Source organism: Octopus bimaculoides, chromosome 1, assembly GCF_046866305.1.
Source record: "Octopus bimaculoides isolate indiv1 chromosome 1, ASM4686630v1, whole genome shotgun sequence".
Taxonomy (NCBI): Eukaryota; Metazoa; Mollusca; class Cephalopoda; order Octopoda; family Octopodidae; genus Octopus; species Octopus bimaculoides.
The window spans coordinates 114910030-114935157 of NC_142928.1; the positions used below are offsets into that span (position 1 = coordinate 114910030).

Consider the following 25128-nt stretch of genomic DNA (forward strand, 5'->3'; position numbering starts at 1 on the left):
CTGCCACCCAAAAGTTTGTAACAGGAAAGCCTAGTGTTTGTTTTGACATCTTCCTGGTAGAAGAAAATTTCGAAATAACACCCGCTTCATTGCAAAGCTAGAGATTTTTTGTTGCTTGTCTCTGGACTACTTGGCATTGTAGATGAGAGTCTTGACAGTGTTATGCAAGCTGTTATTGACTTTAAATTTGAGCTCAAGCATTACTGGTCTCCGTTTTCTTTAACATCTAGAATACGATAATTTGTTAGTGATAGAGAAACTCGCCTACGAGTCGATAGAAATAACTTTTAGCCAGTGGCATGTATGTTATTCAAATACATTTGAGTTATTTCTCGCAGCTCAGTTTTGCTTAAATTAATCAAATTACCTAGGCCAAAAATGTTTTCTGTTCTTTTTTGTATGAGTGTAAGTCCTTTGATTACTGGAAATAAAGTTGGACAACTGTCGCGTTGACGGATATTGAGCCAATAACCTCAGTCCATGACAGTCCTCTTCTCTCCAGACATTAAACCAGTCGTTGATGGCTTGCCAAGTTCTTAGAAATTCTCGATTCTTGAGATTATCTCCCTTTCTCAAGTGGAGCTGATCCTAATTGCTATTTAGCAATTATGACATATCCTCAAGAGGCAGAAATAATTTTAAATCAAGAATTTATTCTGTATGCTATTTGATATACTTATAAATGATTACGCATGTATGTATGTATGTATGTGTGTGTGTGTGTGTGCATGTGTGAGTGTGTGTGTGTATATGTATGTAGACTTGCGTATATATATATATATATATATATATATATATATATAGATATGCAGGGCAGGGAATCATCAATTAGTAATAAAATTAATAATTAACAATTTCTGCCGGGTAGCTCAGTATGAAAAAACCTTTTTCGGTAAATAATAATTTATAATCATAAATATATAGGGATTGACAAGCAGGTTGGAGAAGCAGGTTACTGTCAATCCCTATATATTTATGATTATATATATATATAAGTAGGAAAGTATATATAGATAGGCATGTATTGTAAGTTTGTATGTACGTACGTATGAATGTATTTTCATTTTTTAATTCTTTTGTTTCAGTCATCTGACTGCGGCCATGCTGGAACACCGCCTTAAGGGGTTTTTACTCGTAGAAATCAACCCCAGGACTTATTCTATCAGACTCTTTTGCAGAACCACTAAGTTATGGGGACGTAAACACACCAACATCGGTTAACAAGCGATGGTAGACACACACACACACACACACACATACACGCACACACATACACGCACACACACACACACACACACACACACACACACACACACACACACACACACACACAACAGTCTTCTTACAGTTTCTGTCTACTAAATCCACTCACAAGGTGTTGGTCGGCCCGAGGCTATAGTAGAAAATACTTGCCCAAGGTGCCATGCAGTGGGACTGAACCCGGAACCATATGGTTGGGAAGTAAGCTTCTTACCACACAGCCACGCCTGCACCGATGTATGTATGTATGTATGTATGTCTTTGCGTCTGTCCTAGACCCTCTCCACATACATACCACTTGACAAACAATGCTGATGTCCCTGTAACATAGCGGTTCGACAAAAGGACTTTGATTGAATATATACCAGGCTTTAAGAAATTAGTTCTGAGGTCATTCGTTCGATTTAAATTCTTTTAGGCGGTATCCCAGCATGGCTACAGTCTACTGACTGAAACAAGTAAGAAAAAGTAAAAAAATAAAAAATATAAATTTTCAAAAATTTTCACCGTACTTCTGTGACTCGCTAACTGACAAAATCCAGCAGGCTGTGGTGTAGAAAGGCAAAGAAACTTTTTCGCGCTTCATGTTCTATGAATAAAACTAAATCTAACAGTTTGTGTGTTTTTTTTTTAATAGGTTACGCGGTTTTCGTTATTGTTTCAATTTTTGTTCACGTTCTCACTTGCCAAACAACTATGACACTTACCAGACAACAATGAAAAAATATTAAAAGAATGGCATGAAATATGAAAGAAAATTTATATTAGTGCATAGTTAGAAAACGAGGTAGATATAGAGAGAAAAAGCTGTGTATACAGTCAAGTGAACTGGATGAATTACCGCCTTTACATGTAATGTGTGGCAGCTGCTTTTACCCCCCACTCCTTTTCAGTTCCTTTTATTTATCATTTTCAACTAGGCTTCTGCGTGAACTGAACGCTCTCAGTTTCTAAGAGAGGAAAGCGAAGTATTTCAACTTAGAAAACGAAAACGCAATAGTTTTCTAAACTAACATTCATTAAAAACTACCACCAGCAACATTACGTACCGTATCAACAACAATAACAATTGTCATCATTGTCCATAAATAAACACTAATCGCTTTGTGTGTATCTATTTTTCGTGAAGCAAAGAAGAGACAGAGATGAGTTCAGAATCTCCTCGCCCTAAAAGAGCAAGATACTCTCGCAGACAGTAAGTTGGTTTAATGTTCAATACTTAGTTTCTATTACTTAATATGTATATTTTATTTATTTACTAATCTGGGCAACTATCACAATTTGTATTCACTCCCTCTCAAACGCCACGTTACGCATACACACTCAGACAGGCGTGTGTGTGTATGTGTACGTGTGAATCTGTATGTTTATGTGTTTTGTGTGTCTGCTCGCGCGCGCGTCTGTGTGTGTGTGTGTGTGTGTGTGTGTGTGTGTGTGTGTGTGTGTGTATGTATGTGTGTGTGTATGAGCAAGAAATAGTGTTAGAAATAACCGTAATTTCGTCGGAAGTGTTTCTTCAAAACAACATTACGGTTTTGATCTTCTTTAGCATAAGTACAGCTTAGTGCCCCCCATCTCCGTCGTTGTTTCCTCATAATTTTCTGAAAAGTGCATATTTTAAAACCATATTTTTGAAGACATACGCATGCGAAAGGGTAGAAATCTGAAAAAAGGTGGCGTGCTAGAATTACAAGGAACTGGTCGTTATAAAGTCAAGATCGAGTAATGAATGATCCAAGATTCATAAATACATACATATTCACAAGGTGTGTGAGTATGTGTGTGTATCAAATACCTATGATGATAAATAGATATCAACACGAAATATATGCACATTATTTATATCAAGATCCAAATATCCATATATAAATAGGCATGTATATAAATGCGTATATATTTACATATGTACATATGCATGTATATATATGTATATATTTATTTACATGCATATATGTATATAAATATAATATATATATTTATTTATAAGAGTATATATTTAAATGCATATATACTCTTTTACTTCTTTCAGTCGTTTGATTGCGGCCATGCTGAGGCACCGCCTTTAGTCGAGCAAATCGACCCCAGGACTTATTCTTTGTAAGCCTACTACTTATTCTTTCGGACTCTTTTGCCGAACCGTTAGTTTACGAGGACGTAGACACACCGGCATCGGTTGTCAAGCGAACACACGCACGCGCGCGCGTATAAGACACTTGCCCAAGGTGCCACACAGTGGGACTGAACCCGGTACCATGTGGTAAGCAAGCAACTCACCGCACAGCCATATATATATATATATATATATATATATATATATATATATACATATATATACATACACACACACACACACACACACATATATATATATATAGATAGATAGATAGATATCCATATATATAGATATCCATATACATATATATATATATACATATATATGTATACATATACAGGGATTAGCATTGAGTTGCTTCTCCAACATACTGAAAATCTAGAAATAGCAGTCAAAGAACTACTGATTCTAAACTACAAATTTTTCTCTAAACGGATGGCGATATTTATGGCACACATAGAACAAAAAACCGGAGGGAAAAGCAAAAACAAACCTGCCTTTAGTTAATTGGATACGACGTTTTGCGGTTAAGAGAATGAAATTACTCTATTCCGCATCTTCAGTCCAATATTCTGATAAATTTGAAAGATCAATTGAATAATAGAAAAATACAAGATTATTTATTTCCACAAACGTAATAATAAAAAATATGAATTAAAAAATTATGAATGGAAAAAATCTATTGTGCTTTTAATTATTAATTTTTCTATATGTGATAGTGGATTTTCATCGATGAGTTCTTGAAAATTGGTTATTTTCCCTAAAACTATATATTTTATATATATATATATATATATATATATATATATATATATATATATATATATATATACACATCTATGTATGAATGTATGCATATATATATATATATATATATATATATATATATATATATATATATATATATATATATATATATATATATATGAATGCATGTGTATGTATATATATATATATATATATATATATATGTGTACATGTACTATAATATATATATAATTATATTGCTTTTTCTTTCGAAAAATCATAGAACTGCCTCGAAGTCTCGAAGTGCTCAGGCTGAACCCAACGCTAGATAGTATATAATATAATTTAAAGAAGTTTCAAAAATTAGATAATTATCTTGTATTTATGACATACATTAATACAACAAATACATTAAGACATTCAGAACATATTAAAAGTATTATTTAATAATATAATAGAAATAAAAAATATATAAAATAAGAATATACATGAAAGTATAAGCAAGAGGAAATTTGATATGTAGAGTGATATAGCGAATAAACCTTATTCAAAATTAAAAGTTTAAAATTTAGAATTAAAAATTAAAAGTTAGAAATTACATTGACGGCAGTGAGAAACCTTAATGAGGAATTTTAAAGTCCGGAGAAATATATCTGTCTTAAGAGTTCTAAAAAAGTATATTGCGGGTTATAATAACAGGTAAGAGGTTTTTCTACGGCCGTTTCCGGAGTCCATTTCTCCTGGTAGGAAGTGAATTTTATAATTCACCTATAGACAATGTCCCCTTCATTAGGAAAAAAAGAGCATGGTTCAAAAGAAGGTTTAGAGTAAGGAAATTTCATTTAAGGTTACATTATGCTGGTCACTCGTTATGACTATTTTTATATCGACTTGGTTGGGCATGATGAGAAAGCAGCAATTTAAAGAAGTTATAAATATGTTATTATTTTATATTATGAAGTATTCTGGGTAATAAGGAATGATAGAAGAGAAATTGGAATGCAAGAGTCGCTATTTATCATTCCGACCTTCATGAAGGTTGAATGAATCGTATCGGAAAATTTATTTAATATACCCGAATTATACGATCTAAGAATAATGTAAGATTCCTTAATGCACAAATTGCTGAGACCCCTTCGATCATGACTGATCATGCCCCTAGAAAGTTACCCTCCCAGGCACAAGTCCGGGCAAGGTTATTTATGGAAGACCAGCAGTGGCCCATGCATACCGGCCTCCCCTCTTCACGCCACCAGTGTCATCCAAAGGAAAGGCAAAGGCCGATACAGCTTGGTACCCGTGACGTCGCAACTCATTTCTACAGCTGAGTGAACTGGAGCAACGCGAAATAAAGTGTCTTGTTCAAGAACACAACATGCAACCCGGTCCAGGATTCGAACTCACAATCTCACGATCGTAAGATCGACGCTCTAACCACTGAGCCATGCGCCTTCACGCACAAATTACATTTATACATATTAGCATTATAGAGGAGTGCATTCGCTATTATAGATCACGATATTTTGAAATTAATATTACATATAGGAAGCGAGAATTATTGAATTTTTATATTTAATATTGGTAAAAGAATTTTAGTGAGTTCTATATCTTTTTCTGAAGTATATAGTGCTACTTTTATAAGTTCTAGCATGGTATGTATCTGATATTACGGTGCATTTATATACCACATTTTTGCGGAGGCAAAATCCTGCAAGCGGACATGACTCGACATCTCTACAATTACATATATTCCTGTTCCATGGTTGCTATTATCCTTATTTTATGGGGATGGATTTATTTGATTCAAAGCTATCGAAATATGAGAAACATTTTTTATTTGAGATTGAATTACATGTGTTTGGTGTTCCGAGTATATTTATATTATTGTTATTCCCATTTATATTGGGCTTCTTATCAGTCTTTGAAGTTTTAATTATTTGAAATTGGATTTTACTATTATTTATGGATGCATTAATTGATCCCAAATTTGGCACTGTGGAGTAAGACAATTTTATAGAAGGTTTGTTACATATTGGTTAATATTTGTGATGTTTTGGAAAATTATATCTTAGGATTTTGAAGAACAGCTTAGGTAGGTTTTTAACATCAAGGGAGAAGAGTGGGGCAAACTAAATTACTTCACGCTTTCTAGGTTTAGATTGTTTAGACGTATTAAGTTGTTCTTGAGTAAAGGATTTGCGTTTATTGTTAGGTCCTGTTTTATTAGATTTAATATAATTACTTAAAGGCTTAATTTTACTTATATTTTCCAGTGAGGCATCCATTTTAGTTGATTCAAAGTTAGAATTTGAGTTGTTAGATAGTTTTAAGTTTAGTTTCGAGTATATAATAATTATTAAGCTAAAATCGCTTAATTTTCAAGCTAGATTATAGATAGGTGTGTGCGCATTAAATATTTCCTCAATAGCCGAAAGATTCGAAATCTTTATCTATATAGCCGTGACTAAGCTGCTAATGGTAGATTTAGAATGATTTGAGGAAACGTTAACATATTGTATTATTCGATTGGGCTTACGGTATGGGTAATAAAGTTTAGTATTAAGATTTAATGTATCGTCTAGGAAGTTTACGACTTTAGTATTCGTATCTCTAAGAGGAATCTTAAGGGTTTCTTAATCCTTTCTATCCCCGGTTTAAATAATCCGTTAGTAGCAAGGAGAGCGTCATTCCTAACTATTTTCAATTTGAGACAAGAAATACAAACCACCTGAGCTGAATTTGATGATCCCATAGTTATGCCAAAGCAATCCATTGAATCAGATCTAGTCCAATTATGTCCATTAAAATTAATCAAGGTCTTTTTTGCGGGTAATATTATATCTATATCTGATCTAGAGATATTAACGAAGTTGCGGGCGAATATTAGCGCCTTATTTAACAGGATAAGTGAAATGGATGCATAATAGTTAGAGATATCAAACTGTATGAAACGACTGTGTTATTTATCCACAATGGGATTACATTTCCCGTCGAATTCCATAAGGGATCAACTTTGCTTTTGACATGATGTATAATTCTATTTATTATACATTTACTAAATTTCCCCAATCCGATTCTGTTGGCCATATGAGTCAGATGGATGGTTTTGATTGAAAATCAGGTTTATGATCCTTTAGATTGCAATGGGGAATTTTTGGAATATATTGTTGTGTACTATCTAGTAAGTTCAAATTTGATATAAGATTGTAATGTGTGCATGCATTCTAATTTCTCTTTATTATTTATTATTACCCAGAATACTTCATAATATATAATAATAACATATTTATAATTTCTTTAAATATCTGCTTTCCCATCATGCCTAACCAAGTCGATATAAAAATAGTCAATAACCGGTGATATAAAAATAGTCCCCCCCCCCCATAACCGGTGACTAGCATAAGGTAACCTTAAATGAAATTTCCTTACTCTATATCTTCTTTCGAACCTTGCTCTTATGTTCCTGATGAATGGAACATTGTCTAAAGGTGAATTATAAAACTCACACCCTACCAGGACAAATGGACTTCGGAAACAGCTGTAGAAATACCTCTTATCTGTTATTATAACCCGCTATATACTTTTTTAGAACTCTTAAGACAAATATACTTTTCTGACTTTAAAATTCTTCATTAAGGTTTCTCACTGCTGTCAATGTAATTTCTAACTTTTAATTTTTAATAAGGTTTTCATATATTCGCTATATCACTCCACATATCAAATTTCTTCTTGCTTATACTTACATGTATATTCTTTATATATATATATATATATAACCCACAAAAATGACCCCAAAATTATTACCAAGTAGGATTTCATCACGAAGGCAACCATCCTGATGAGAGGGCATTATGTTTCTGCATTTGGAATACTTAAAACGCCATTTATACATTTATTGTACCCCTGAAACGGCCGTAGATGATATCCTTTACCCGAATTCACCCGAATCTGTATATATTTCTGTTATCTATATATTTACCTCTGAATTTTTAAATTTTGAACTCTCATTCGACATTTCGTATAAACATCAAATTCTTAATCAATTCGAACAGTTCCTTTTGGAAGCACTTACCTCGAATTTTTATCTCTTTATTTTCACTCCTCCATTCGGTACCTGAACCCAACTTATCTGCAGCTTTTGGTGGTCCAAATCGGAGGTGCAATCTATGTGGGTGTCTTTTCAAAACATTGTCTGGTTTAAAAAGCCACATCAGATGATGCCATGATGGTGCTAAGGTGCAGGTACAGGAGATGGTCAAACTCTGCATAAGGAGTAGACAACCACCATATATATATATATATATATATATATATATATATATATATATGTATATATTAAAGATAAATAAACATGTATAAATATATATAAACATATATAAATATTATTTACATATTTTTATATATATATATATATATATACACAATTATCCTTCTCTTCTCTACTTTTGTCCAACCCTCACCTTGAATACTGTTGTCCACTGGTCTCCCCACACGAAACAAAGTATCATGAAAATTGAAGCACCTCAAAGGCAAATAACAAAAAAGATAGATAGCATGATAGGCCTTCACTATTGGGGTCGACTAGAAATGCTAAAGCTGTATTCCCCCCAACGCTGCCTTGAGCGCTACTTCATCTGCATGATGTGGAAAATATTCCATCAGCATTGCCCAAATGATGTTGGCATCGCCTTTAAGGCACACCCAAGATTTGGACCCCGTGCTATCCGGGGGAAAATAGTGAACGCGTAGAGAAATATTTTCTCTCAGCGTTCATTATTTTCCCCTCGTTCAGGTCTAACGACCCTCCATGTTTGTTTTCGTTCGGTTTCCCTGTATGTCGCCACTGTCCTGTTTTAGTTCCTAACTTTGACCGTCCATAAATCCAAAATACTATTTTGGTATTTATGAGAGCAACTGTCCTCGAAGACTCATATTGTTGGTGATTGTTCGAAATGAAGAATAGATAGACAGACGACAACCGATGAAAGATCATTCTTTGTATTACTTGTCCTTTTTTCTCTCGTTATTTGCGTATTTAACTCATTTGTTTTCGTATTTCATGTTTACTGTTGGTGACGTCCTGTACCATATATTCATATATATATATATATATATATATATATATATATATATATATTCTATTCTCTATTTTAACGTAGTATTTTCGCGTGACCTCTTGCTTAAAACGCTATAGCTATTAGTTAACGTCTTAGCTTCAGTTTGAATTACGGAAAAATATGGATAAGTACTGTTTTTACTTTGCTAAAGATTTTCTCCTATTTGAAAATAATATGTATTCTTGTTTTTTATATTATTCATTTGGTTTTTTAAAGATTATTTTAAATAGATAACTTATTTAACACTAAATTATTTAGAAGTTAGAGTATCATTTCAACATAATATAAGAACTTCGATTTGAATAGTGTTGATATATTTTCGATTATTTTTGATTAATAATTAGTCTTTATTGTTTATAATATCGTTAAAGGGTTTTTTTTTATTAAAACTTAGTATATATAAAGTTTAATCTTTTATTCTTAATAATTTTTTTCATTCTTAATTTTTTCATTCATAATTTTTTCATTCATATTTTTTTTAATTTTTATTTCTACGTTTGTAGAAATAAGTATTCTTGTATTTTTCTATTATTCAATTGATTTTTAATGATAATTAAATAAACGTATTTAGTTTTAAATAGTATAGCTTTAACTATTACACCAGTTAAATATGTACTAATTTTATCTTTATTATTATTTTAACCTTAAACTTCGTTCAATTTGTATTTAAAACGATAATAATTTATGTAAGCTGTTTTTTGTATATAATATACATGTTAGCATATATTATAATGGATGAAGGGATGATTATGGAATGTTTATTATTTTGATATTTTGATATTTTTAATAATTTTTCTATCTTTATAAAATAAGTATTTTGTATAAATTCATTTGGTACTTATTGTTGGTTGATATATATATTTATTTATTATAATTATTGTTCTATTTACGACCTGACGATTAACTGTATTTTTGAATAGAATTTATTTTCGATAATTTTAATTGATTTTAATCAATTTAAATTTCCTTTCTATTTGAAAATTAGTTATGAAACACGTGTAGTCATTTTATTATCTTTATCTTATGATATTTACTTTGTTTTATATTATACTCATTTATTGTGCTTTTAATTATTAATTTTTCTATATGTGATAGTGGATTTTCATCGATGAGTTCTTGAAACTTGGTTATTTTCCCTAAAACTATATATTTTATATATATTTTAATCTATAAAGCTCAATTTAATTTTAATATTTTATAAATTGATTTTAATTGAGTTTTTACCTGTAATTTTGGATTTTGTCCCTAATATTATTATTATTATATCTATATATGTGTGTGTGTGTGTGTGTGTGTGTGTGTGTGTGTGTGTGTGTGTGTGTGCGTGTGTGTGTGTTTATATATAACGATGACCACTAAAGTGGACGTTTAATGTGCTAGAAGAAGATCAAATGTTGTGTTTACTAAGACTTAAAGGTTCTCAAAAGAAATTCAGCGAAATACCAAACCGTATGCGGGCAAGACAGTGAAAATTACATAAATAAAACATTATTATTCGTGGACAGGTTTCGAAATTAACATTCTTACCGAATATCTGTTTCTCTTCAGCACGAATTGTAAGGAAATCATAATTCTCAGAATCCTATACAAGTTGTTCACCCCTAGAGGCAAACATGTATATGGTTCTGCTAATTACAACTTAATGGTAAAAATCAAATGTCTTCGTTTTGGCGCGCTAATTCCGGAAATATGTCTGCAGAAAATAGTTGCTGCGTCGCATATATCCACTTTGAGAACTTGGTATATATATATATATATATATATATATGAATATGTATATATATATATATATATATATATATATATATATATATATATATATATAACAAGCTGAGGACGGGTAATCACCCAGAAACTCGAGTCCGTGTGTATGGCGTGAGGCTAGAGATGTGAGTGATGACCTCCCCTCGCAAATACTAATCGGACACAGACTGTGTCATTAACCAGCTGGAGGAGATGTCTTCCTAGTGCTATAAACAACAGTAGTATTGTCCCGTATAGGATGCCACACTTAGTTGGCAAATATATGTTACGATATATATATATATATATATGTATATGTATATATATGTATATATATATATAAATATACGTATATATATAAATATATACTCTTTTACTCTTTTAATTGTTTCAGTCATTTGACTGTCGCCATGCTGGAGCACCACCTTTAGTCGAGCAAATCGACCCCAGGACTTATTCTTTGTAAGCCTAGTACTTATTCTATCGGTCCTTTTGCCAAACCGCTAAGTTACGGGGACGTAAACACATGAGCATTGGTTGTCAAGCGATGTTGCGGGGACAAACACAGGCAAACAAACACATAAACACACATACATATACATATACATATATTCGACGGGCTTCTTTCAGTTTCCGTCTACCAAATCCACTCACAAGGCTTTGCCCAAGGTGCCACGCAGTGGAACTGAAACCGGAACCATGTGGTTCGTAAGCAAGTTAATTACCACACAGCCACTCCTACGCCTATATATATAAATATACACACATATATATATTCGAGCTAAACCCCCATACTTTGTAAATATATATATATATATATATATATATATATATATATATATATATATATATGGCGCGCGGACGTATACAGAGAGGAAGCGCTCAGCCAGCTTTGAAATCTTCTCTTCTATCGCCTCCTCCCCTCCAACCTCACCTCCTCCTACCAATAGCGCGTGTCCTCCACCATCCATGACTGCGTCTCCTCTTGTGCATCCCCCATCGGCACCAACCTCATCGTCCGGACACCCTGTACCTCCACCATCTATTTCCTTCCCAAAATACATAAATCCGACAACCCTGGCCGCCCCATTGTTTCCGCCTGAAATTGCCCCCAAAATATCTTGACCGCATCTTGTACCCTTTTGTTGCTGCCCTCCCATCCCTTATACATGACACCAATCACTCCCTTTTTAATTCCTTCTCCTTCCCTCCCGGCCCCTTACACGTCCTCTTCGCCTTGGACATCAAATCCCTATACACGGTGATTCCCCACAATGATGGTCTCTTAGCCATCCAATACTTCCTCGACCGTCACCTTGACTCCCCACCCAGCACCTCCACCCTTCTCCGTCTGGCAGAGCTCGTCCTCACCCTCAACTGCTTTACGTTCGCCGGGGAGCTCTACCAACTTTTGTCTGGGGTCGCTATGGGAACGAGAATGGGCCCCAATTTCGCCAACCTATTTGCTGGTCACATTGAGGCCCAAGTATTCTCCCAATTCTCTGGACCAATTCCAGAGCTATATCACTGCTACATAGACGACTGTATAGGCGCCACCTCCCTCTCCCTCGAACAACTTCATCTCTTTCCTCTCTAACTTTCACACGTCTCTCCAATTTACCTCTATCATCTCTAACACCTCGGTTAACTTCTTAGATATCTCTCATACCACTAACCTTCCCTCCCACTCTCTCACCACCTCAGCCTTCTTCAAACCCACAGATTCCCACCTCTACCTCAACTTTTCCTCCTCCCATCCCTCCCACACCAAACGGGCCATCACCTACTCCCAGTTCCTCCGCCTCCGACGCTTGTGCAGCTGGGACCAGGATTTCGAGACCCAGCCCCAGTACCTTTCCTGCCTGTTCATGTATCCAGGATATCCCTTAACCCTTGTCCAAACCGCCCTTGCCTGCACTCGTCTAATCAATCGCACCACCACCCTCTCTCCTTCACCACACCAATCCCCTAACCGCACCCCTTTCCCCTCCTTTTTCACCCTCCACCCTATCCCTTCGCTGGAGGATCCTACCGGCCTTCCGTCGTCTCCAACTAGATCTCACCACCCACTCCATTTTCCTCGACCCACCCTCGTCCTCCTTTAAACACGCCCGTAACCTATATGATCTACTAGGCTATACCACATTCTCCTCTCCCCCACAGCCCCACTGGACCCTTCCCTTGCTCTACATCCCGCTGCTACACCCGCCCTTTCATCACTAACACTACCTCCCACACTGGATCCAACCAGCACTCTCTCCACATTAGAAACTCCTGCACCTTTTCAAGCCTTAGCTATTGCATCAGATGTAATCTCTGCAATAAACTCTACGCACACAATTACACATACATAGGCATACGTACACCGACCGGTTCACCGAACATCTACGAGATGTTCGGCTATGCACGAACACCACCCTGCGTCGCCCGTCATTCCGCTTGGCCAACCACTCCACCTCTAATATCTCCCGTTTTTGGCCTCGCTCTGCACCACGGAACCACACACTTGCGACTCCGCCGAGAGCAGCGTTACATTTTCAATCTACAAGCACAGATTCCTTTCAGACTCAACACAACCCCCTCCTCGTACACTCTTCTTAAAAAATAGCAACTTTCTATTTTATTTTATTTTATCTTATTTTATTCTCTCTTATATCCACTTACTTTTTTACACTGTTGCCCCTTTTTCGACATTTTTTATCGTCTTTTTCCGTCGAAATTTTAAACTTTTTAATTGCATTAATTTTCTTATAATTGTATTAATTTCTATTTTGTCCCTTTAATTTTAATTACTTAATTTTTTATTTTTTTTATCTTGTATCTGTTATTTTTTGTAATTTTTATTCATTTTCTTATTTTACATCTTGTATCCTTCCCCCTTTTCCCCCTTTTTTTTATCGATCTTATACACGCACACATACATACATACACATACATATACACACACGCACAAATACACGCACGCGCGCACACATGAACGCACTTATACCTCCCACACACAACACACATACATGCACACACATACACACACGCTCATACACACACACGCACACACACGCATACATACACACGCACATGCCTACACACATGAATGCACATATACCACCCACACACACGCATACACAACTCGCACATACATGCACCTACACAGCACATACGCACACACACACATACGTACACACACGCACACAGACACACACATACGCACAAACAAAAACGTACACACACACACACACTCATACATAGACGCATGCACAGACTACACACAAAACACACACAACATATACATACACGCACACACATACACATCATACACACATACTTCAAACTGCCAGTCTAACACCTTTCTACTGACCATTCCTCTACGCTCATGTGAAAAGACACACAACTACACAAAGGACCACCACTCCTGTTACCATGCTGCTAAATTCTTCCAACAACACTAAGAGACACAAAGTTCACTCACACATACACATATAAACAGCCAATACCACACAGACACAACACACACATCTGTTCTCTCTCCCCGAACCCGCCCTGCCGTTTCCCACCTCCCTTTTCCCCTTACCTACCATCCCACCACCCTACCCCTCCAACGCACTATTCTCCGAGCTTTCTGGCACTTCCAGTCCGACCCCTCCACCTTCTACAACTTCCCTAATCGACCCCTCCCCTCCTTCAAACGAGCCCATAACCTACGAGACCTCTTGGTCCACAGCTTCTTCCCCAACCCAACCTCCCAACCTGGCTCGTTCCCTTGCTCCCGCCCACGCTCCCGCACTTGCCCTTACCTCTCCACCCCCCCCTCACCACCACCCATCACCGACCCTTTCGCATCACCGACTCCTTCACCTGCACTTCTACCAACATCATCTATATGCCCGTTCCTATTATTTCTCCACATGCGGTTAACACAACCCCACTATTTACTGACATATATATATATATATATATATATATATATATATATATATATATATATATATGTATATGTGTGTGTGCGTATGTATGTATGTGTGTGTGTATATGTTTGTGTGTCTGTGTTTGTCCCCCAAACATCGCTTGACAACCAATGCTGGTGTGTTTACGTCCCTGTAAATTAGAGGTTCGGCCAAAGAGACCGATAGAATAAGTACTAGGCGTACAAAGAATAATTCCTGGGGTTGATTTGCTCGACTAAAGGCGGTTCTTGTTCATGACCACAGTCAAATGACTGAAACAAGTAAAAGAGTAAAAGAGAGCAAAGAGTAAAACATTCAGACAGATACATAACAAGAACACCAGGACTAATATACAGAAAATAGCACTCCTAGGCACTGCACACATCTTACGTAAAATACTTCGATACAGTGAAAATAAGAGCATCACAACAAACCACAGCACACCGAAAGCACACAGAGCTGCACTTGGTGAAAGCACGTGATAAAAATAAGACTACTGAATAATAATAATAATAATTATAATAATAATAATAATAATAATAATAATAATAATAATAATAATAATAATAAGGATAATAATAATGATAATAATAACGGCCCTTCGCCCTAGTCCTATGACGCTGTTGGATGACATGAGCCTGCCTTTCCAGGTGTCGAGCTGCAAGCCCACCGACTTCTCCTGGTTAATCATTGCTCCTGTCACTGCTTCGTACTCCCTTAAGGTAGTGCCAACCACCTCTGTTTCCGAGATGTATGACACTATCACAGTGAGGTCACGGGTCACAACACTGGGAGTTCTCCCGTTTTGTTGCCAGTTGAAGTCCCCAAACAAGTCTGTCATATGAAGATGAAGCTCAATGGGTAGACCATCAATCTCCCGAGACTTCTCCCTTGTGCAGTTAGTCATCGCGTCCTGTTTGTCTTCGACTGTTTACCTGCATTTTGCAGAACCCTGCATTCCTGACTGAAAGGCGTGGTATGCTATCGAGGTGGTAGGTGGAATCCACCCTTGCCTCTGAGCCACTGCGCACTCCTTACAATTTCACGAAGTGCTGTTGAAATTCCGCACACATCTTCTTGGATTTGAGTGACATTTGCCCGGCCCGGCCTGTCAATGAGCAAATTGTGACCCAGGCCCATCGAATGGCTTTCATTCTCTCATGCCTGAGCGTATGTGCCCTATTTCTGACAATGCAACTTTCGAGCTGGGTATTGAAGAATTGATCAAGAGCCAATCTCACCGTCAGCACGTTGGTCGCTATGCCACTTGTAAGTGTCTTTTCTAGCTTTCTAACTAGTTCACCCGCTATTCTCTATTGCTATTTCTTTAGTGAACTCTAACGCCTCTACTCTAATAGTTCTTTTCAGGGCTATCCACCCTCAGTTGTTGACAATTACCCCTGACGACTTGCTAGACCGGTCTCTGAAAGCTTGACGTACAAGGAAAGACGCAGTCAACTTTCAGTATCCGGGGTCCTACTTATGGATCCTATCTAGGTTGACATACAGAACACAAAATTAAGGTCTGTGTAGCTAACGACTTTGAACTATGTACAAGCTAGGCTACTTCTATTTACAGGCCTAAAATTAGTCTAACTAGATTTGATCTGGAAGACTTGATGCTGTTTGTTCATGTCGACATTGGTGCATTCAGGATATCCAGTCGGTACTTGTCAGCCAGGTGGAATCAACTGACCTGGATCGCGAAGCTTTTACTCTCCACCCCCACCTCTTATCGGTTAATCCCATCCTATCCAGACATGCGTCCAAGATGGTGCTCCAATTGTCCACTAGCACTAATGAGCGAGATATCCCAAAGAAAACCTCCAAACTTCTGAAGAAATCTGGTTTCCCCGCCCTAGTAGATGCATATACAGCGACTAGTCTAAAAGCACCAGCTTCGCTATTGCTCACACCAAGGACCGGGTGCAGGAATATTGTCCGGGTCCAGGAATATCGTCCGTACCTCATGATCTAGGCCTTTTCTAACCAGCACTGCCACCCCGTCTCCCATCTCAGGCCGACTAAGAGACATGTAGATCTCAAAATCGTCGAAAATAGGAGCTAGATCGTGTGGTTTCGTTGAGGACGTCACATCCATAGCTGGTGACTTGAGGTCGTTGCCCAGGCCACATACATTTATACAACTCACTCTTAAACTTGCCATGATGACCAGAAAAAGTTTGGAGAAGAAACAAAGGGGTCTGCTTACCCAGCAGGTGCCAGTAGAAGTAATGTAGTTCAACGTTCATTTGTTGGGGCTCTTTTGGAAACACCCTTAAAAGCTCACTCGTGGATTTTATATTAGAGATTCCCAAGTCGTGAGGGAAGCTCTATCTAGTGTTTTAATATGTTTCCAGAGACATATGCACTTGAACAGTGCTGATGCTGAAGATCACACCCTCTCTCTCGATGTTCTTTCGTCGTGCTATGAGGGCCATTGCTTCTTTGTTGGACCTCCTCACTAGCACGAAGTTTTGCATTTGCATGACTGGTTATTGCTGTTGGGGTGATGTTTCTTCATGGGTTGTTGCAGTCGTGGTAGTGTTGGTGGAGCTGGTTCTGATAGTGTTGGTGGAGTTGGTTGTGATCTGATGCCAACTGTGGTGCTGGAGGGGTGGGTGATGCTGTAGGTATGTTTTTTTGTTTTTTTTTAGTGTGTGTGTTGGTATGGGACATGTTTTATTGTATCTTGTTTTTGTTTTGGAGGGTCTCCCTCATTTTCACTGCATGACACAGGAGTATCAGTATCTGTGGAATCGGGTTGCGAGTCTGTGTATGTATTTGAGTTTAGAAGAGAGGAAGGAAGAAGGAGAGCTTCGTCGGAAGAGCTGCTGGGCATTGTATGTGTCCGTTATTATTATTCTTTCTGCTATTAAAGATGGTGGTGGTGCATCTGCTGTTGGTATTGTTGGTGTTACTGTTGTTGGTTCTCTGTCAGCATTTGTTGGATTTGATTTTCCTGTTGTTGCCTAGGTTGGTGCCACTTTTGTTGTTGCTTATTGCTGGTTTAGCTGGCATGGTTTTGGGGCACCTGTATTTGACAGTAAGATAGTTCCATGGTTCCCTGTGTTCTGTTGGGGCAGTATCCTCACACAAGTGGCACTGTAGATTTCTACTCTTAACCATAGCTGTAACATGCAGCTCTTCCCCTCCCGGTGGGCAAATAAGGCCAGGAATCTTGAGGATCATGTCTGGTTTAATGTGGAGTAGCACCTACATCCTGATCCCAGACCGATTTTCACGATGGGTCCACTTCATCTTCAGGAGGCTGTTACTCCTTTCCAAAATGATACACACTAAAATCCACCATAAATTTATCTCAGGTGGAATTCCTGTAATCTTTATTCTCACTGTTCTTATTTGTAAATACAATTGATGGAGCACATATTTTTCACTTTGTCAGATAACCACAAAGTTTTGAACTTGGTGATTGCTCACTTCCCCCTCTATTTGAGGGTAGAAGAAGTTGAGGCAAAAAAACAAAAAACAAAAATAAAAGAGCGAAAGGAGAGTGAAACAGCAGTAGTGGAAAGTGGTAACAAAGGAGTAAAAGATGAAGAACATGACACAGATGGAAACTACAGAGTACCAGAGAATACTAATAAAGTAAATAATGGTGTTCTAGATGGACAAGTGACAGTAAGTACTGCACAAGTCTTGAATGATGAAGAGGAGATTTTAGAAATGTTGCAAGGTAAAATGTCTAATGGGAACAATGAAGTACCACCAAATGTAAAATATATGAACAGAAAACAAGTGAGGAAAATCACAGGCAAAGTAAATGACATTTTAAGCTTGATTAAAACAGAAAACATCAGTGAAACAAACCAGCTAATCATAGCTGCTGCTAATGTCGTAGCTAACATAGTAGGCTACAAGCAAAAAACTGAAGATATAAAAGCAAATGAAAGGAAAGAACCAAACTGAAGGAGGAGAATTTGAATAAAGCTGGAAAAGGCATGGAATGAAGTGGGACAATTAGATAGCATAATGTAAGGAGAGTTCAAGAATAAGATAGGAATCAGAAAATTGAATGGACTGTTCAGGTTAGAAGAAAGAGGAAATCAAACAGTACATGAAGAATTGACACAAATTGACATTAAAGGCCAAATTGAAAAAATGTGATGCAAGATACAAAAGTTTTGAACAGAATTGACTGTTCCAATCAAATAGAAGGTGTCTATTTGAGCAAATAGAGGGAGGCCAACACCAGGAACTGATTCCAGATGTGGAAGAAAGTAAAGAATTTTGAGGAAGGCTGTGGAACAGGCAAGGCATAAAGAAAGTGCAGAGCGGCTAACAAAGGTGGAAAGACAACTTGCAACTGTACCAAAATAAAAGGACATCAGAATTAATCTATATACAGTGAGACAGAAGAAAAAAAACAGCAAATCGAAAAGAACCAGGCCTGGATGGAGTACAAGGCTATTGGCTAAAGAACGTTACACGGTTGCATGAAAGAATTGCTGTGCAACTGGATGACTGCCTGCAGCAAGGTTACATCCCTTCCTCGATGACAAGTGGACGAACGCTGCTATGCCTCAAGGAACTTAGCATCAAATTTTCGACCTATAACCTGTTTACCACTAATGGGGAAACGTCTTGGTGGAAGAGTTATATAACCATTTGGAAAATAACAATCTACTTACAGAAAAACAGAAAGGACGTAAGAAATAAAGTAGGGCAACAAAAAATCACTAATTAGCTGACAAAATGATAATTAGAAATTGTAGATGCCGACTGATGGGATAAAATGTAGCATAGCTAGATTACAAAAAAGCATATGACATGGTATCACACAGTTGGATAAATAAAACAATGAACATGTTTGGAATAGCAAAAAACAGAAAAATGCTTAATGAAAGTATGAAACAATTTAATGCTGTGTGAGTGAAGTTTTTGGAGTTATTGTTTACAATTACTTTCATATAAAGTTAACAAGAAATATTATTATGGGATCACAGAATAATATTTGAATTGCTTAGTATTATCCAGATTTGCACAGGAATGGTTCATTGGAGTATAATGTAAAGAGATGTTCTGTTCAGAGTTGGAGACTTTTGTCTTAGATCTGTAGGTTGTGATAAGGTGTAACATGAGACTTAGAACATTTAGAAGTAGGTCAATAGCTGTATAAGATTTGTAATTAAAAGATTTTAAGTAGTCGTTGTATCAAGGAAGTAATGGTTACATTGCAGAAACACAGCAGCATGTAGTTATATCATCAGTTTAACCGTTTAACTGGCTTATTTATTTCCTATTATGATGTCGGTGGGTAAAAGTCATTATCCATGATGTTTGCCATCCAGAATTATTTGCCTATGCTTTTGTAGCCCATCGAAGTTAAAAAAAAAAAAAAAAGCAAGTGCTTTCCTGTTTTAAAGGTAATTACTAATGGAACTCTAATGGTGTCCAGTAAAAAAGCCAGTGAAAGATAAATCACAGTTTTAGCTAGGGAAAAAAGTCACTGGAAAAAGTAATTTTGTTTTAGTATAAACAATCAAACTAATGAACAAAAAATATTTAAAATCAGTTATTAACTGACAGTACACAATTTATCATCGCTGGTTTAACCATTATGTAAAATAAGCAACTACTTAGGGCATCAAGGCAAGGGGACACCACAGAAATGGTAAATAATTTGCAGCACAAAAGAAATCATTTTAAACTTGCTAAAATGATATTCAGGATTCCTTATCTCTTCTAAGTATAGAAGCAAATGTGTTATGTAAGATTAATTTTGAGGATTTGATCAAAGACTTTGCAATTAAAGAAAGTAAGAGAAAATTTTTCAAATATAAATAATAAAGTGGAAGTATACAAAAATAAACATTTTCTATCTTGCTGTTAGTTTTGCTTCATTTTGAAAAATAAAAATTTATGTTATGGTTTATTATTGTTTATAATTTGAATTATATATGGGGGTACCAAAATCTTTTAAGTGCTTAAGGGCTCCTATGGGTCATAATTTGACCTTGCAATTTATATATGATGGCATTGCATAGATGTGAACAAAAAATATATATCATTTATTCAATTTCTTAAGCAAAGCAAGACAATGAAACCAAAGATTTCAGTCATGTATTGAAAATACATGACATGTACACATTGAAACCACCTTACATAGAATTGTGGCGTTACATGTATATTCAACAATATTAATATTGATGACTAAAACAAATATTCCAGTTGATGCTGCAAAGAAACTCTGCTATGGAGATTTTTTTACCAGTTACTTTTTTCCCCCGGATTCTCTCTAAAAAGAGAACATGAGATCAAACTATTTTTCATCACTGATTAACGAGGTTTTGTATACAAAAGGGCTAAGAAAATAATGTGAGTTGCTTATGACATTTTTCATAAGAATTTGTATACAAAAGGGCTAAGAAAATAATGTGAGTTGCTTATGACATTTTTCATAAGAAGGATATCTATCCTTCTTATGAAAAATGTCATAAGCAACTCACATTATTTTCTTAGCCCTTTTGTATACAAATTCTTTTTGGTAAAGAAAAATAAGGAACACTTCACTGCTATTTCTAACAAGGACTTTATACCTTACCTTTAAACAATTCTTTTTGTTAGAATTATGTGAAATGTGGTCACCTTGCATTTTGTTTTGCAGATGCTCATCTCTATTCCCATGCACTGATTTTCTTTTCCCGTCTGATCATTACATGTATGCACAGCCTTATTCTGGTAAACTAAATTTTGAATTAATTTTGTCTTCACTATTATTCCTATGTGATGAATTAAAATTGTGACGTTGCTGGAACTCATTCCTTGGTTTTTATTCTTTCCTGATTCTTGTCATTTAATATTCATTTTCTGACATAGGGGGTTTATGTTGAACTAAACACGTGGGTTTATTTTTTATTTTCCCACATGTGCAGAGTTGAATGCCATTTTCTTGTCTCATCGTCTGGTAACTTTTTCGTTGCTTGTCCTCAACCATCCTCAAGTTTATTAACATTCTGTCAGATCTTTATATTATGTAACCAACATTTAGAAGGAATTTTAATTTCATTTTATAAGTCACCTAATTAATAATAATGATAATTATTTTCAGTCATATTAGTTAGTTTTTTTCCCTTTCTTTTGTTTGTATAGCTAGTAATTTTATGAACATTGATATTTTTCCGTGGGAATTATTAATGTTCAGCATATTCATCAACTTCTTTTTTGTTAAAAAGTTTTGATTATTATTCGACTCACAGTCATTCAATACAGTAAACCTGTTAAGGCACCATCATAATGGTTGACCAGCATTGTCTACTTTTAAGATGATAGAGAACCATTATGTGATCACTAGACCAGCTAGAAATAGCTGCCAAATACCTCTTAAATCACTTTTTTATAAATAGAACATGTAGACAAATAGTAGGCTGTTCATGAGATAAGTATCGGTGGACTGGTTCGTCAAATTGATCAAGCATATAATTTCTGTTAAAACCTATTCAACAGGTCAATATAACCTTACATAGAGCAATGAGTTTCAAAGCAGGATAAATTTCATGATTCTTATTGAAAGGGAGTGGCAAAATTGCAATAGCCATTTAAAAAACGTAAACTGACAGAATTAGGTATATATATATATATATATATATATATATATATCTATATATATATATATATATATATATATATATATCCATGCTAGCATGGAAAGCAGACGTTAAACGATGATGATGATGATGATGATATATATTGCCATCTTGAGAAAAGTGTTTTATTTCTAATTCTGTAGTCTTCAATTCCATAAAATGCATTATGATAATTAAAAGTATGTCAGTTTTCTTTTTTAAACAACTAATGAACTTTTGTCAACATGTTTTATTTTTATACCTGTAACCTCGATTATTCTGTATTTGAACTTCTCCGTATCCTTATTTTAATAATTTTGCCTTATTTGGTAACAATTTTTTTTATTTTACTGTTCATTTTATGAGTGTCTGTTTGGTGAGGAAATTATTACCAAAGGAGGCAAAATAAGTAAAATATGGATATGGATAAGTTCAAATACAGAATAATTGAGGTTACAGTTATAAAAATAGAACATGTAGACAAATAGTAGGCTGTTCATGAGATAAGTATCGGTGGACTGGTTCGTCAAATTGATCAAGCATATAATTTTTCTGTTAAAACCTATTCAACAGGTCAATATGACCTTACATAAAGCAATGAGTTTCAAAGCAGGATAAATTTCATGATTCTTATTGAAAGGGAGTGGCAAAATTGCAATAGCCATTTAAAAAACGTAAACTGACAGAATTAGGTATATATATATATATATATATATATATATATATATATATATATATATATATATATATATATATCCATGCTAGCATGGAAAGCGGCCGTTAAACGATGATGATGATGATGATGATGATATATATTGCCATCTTGAGAAAAGTGTTTTATTTCTAATTCTGTAGTCTTCAATTCCATAAAATGCATTATGATAATTAAAAGTATGTCAGTTTTCTTTTTTAAACAACTAATGAACTTTTGTCAACATGTTTTATTTTTATACCTGTAACCTCGATTATTCTGTATTTGAACTTCTCCGTATCCTTATTTTAATAATTTTGCCTTATTTGGTAACAATTTTTTTTATTTTACTGTTCATTTTATGAGTGTCTGTTTGGTGAGGAAATTATTACCAAAGGAGGCAAAATAAGTAAAATATGGATATGGATAAGTTCAAATACAGAATAATTGAGGTTACAGTTATAAAAATAGAACATGTAGACAAATAGTAGGCTGTTCATGAGATAAGTATCGGTGGACTGGTTCGTCAAATTGATCAAGCATATAATTTTTCTGTTAAAACCTATTCAACAGGTCAATATGACCTTACATAAAGCAATGAGTTTCAAAGCAGGATAAATTTCATGATTCTTATTGAAAGGGAGTGGCAAAATTGCAATAGCCATTTAAAAAACGTAAACTGACAGAATTAGGTATATATATATATATATATATATATATATATATATATATATATATATATCCATGCTAGCATGGAAAGCGGACGTTAAACGATGATGATGATGATGATGATATATATTGCCATCTTGAGAAAAGTGTTTTATTTCTAATTCTGTAGTCTTCAATTCCATAAAATGCATTATGATAATTAAAAGTATGTCAGTTTTCTTTTTTAAACAACTAATGAACTTTTGTCAACATGTTTTATTTTTATACCTGTAACCTCGATTATTCTGTATTTGAACTTCTCCGTATCTTTATTTTAATAATTTTGCCTTATTTGGTAACAATTTTTTTTATTTTACTGTTCATTTTATGAGTGTCTGTTTGGTGAGGAAATTATTACCAAAGGAGGCAAAATAAGTAAAATATGGATATGGATAAGTTCAAATACAGAATAATTGAGGTTACAGTTATAAAAATAGAACATGTAGACAAATAGTAGGCTGTTAATGAGATAAGTATCGGTGGACTGGTTCGTCAAATTGATCAAGCATATAATTTTTCTGTTAAAACCTATTCAACAGGTCAATATGACCTTACATAAAGCAATGAGTTTCAAAGCAGGATAAATTTCATGATTCTTATTGAAAGGGAGTGGCAAAATTGCAATAGCCATTTATAAAAAAGTAAAAATGACATTAGATAATATATGTTTTGAAAAATAAGCTAGAATAATGAGACAATCACAGCTGGAATTTTTCATGTGCATTCATAAAATTACTGGAATACTCTTTGGGCAAGGAAGATCACTTGAAGTATCATCACTTCAGAATGTCCATGTAAAGAATTCATCCCAGTGTAAGAGATTTCAGATTATCATTATATTCCTTACCAGTTGGAAATTTGAAATCATACTTAGATTATTGAGAGATATGATAAAACCGATTTCAAACTATTTCAGATGCTAGTTGGAAGATAATTTCATCCTCCTGGATGATTCACTTATTGCATTTAATCCACTCACAAATATGAATATTACCGTCTTGAGAAAAGAAAGTAAGAGTTTTATTTCTAAATTCTGTTGCTTTCCATTAGTTAAAGAGCAGTCATGATAATAAAAAAATATCTCTTGTCAGTTTTCTTTTCAAAACTAATAATAAATATTCTTTTCTACTCTATGCAACTGGTACTTAATTTATCAACCCCAAAAGAATGAAAGACAAAGTCGACCTCAGTGGAATTTGAACTCAGAACATAAAGTCAGACA

The 25128-nt window shown here is 35.2% G+C and overlaps 1 protein-coding gene across 2 annotated transcripts in view; it reads left to right on the plus strand.

Annotated features, from left to right (window-relative positions):
- Positions 1-2168: 2168 nt before the first annotated feature.
- LOC106878543 (protein-glutamine gamma-glutamyltransferase K) overlaps positions 2169-25128 on the plus strand; it is a 142577-nt gene continuing 119617 nt past the window's right edge. The window contains exon 1 of one of the 2 annotated variants that reach the window (XM_052969397.2): positions 2169-2455. In XM_052969397.2, the coding sequence (XP_052825357.1) occupies positions 2406-2455 (50 nt within the window). In that variant the 5' untranslated portion in view covers positions 2169-2405. Of the gene's footprint in view, positions 2456-9342; positions 9366-25128 lie in introns of those variants that run through there. The other variant, XM_089356249.1, reaches the window with a different exon arrangement.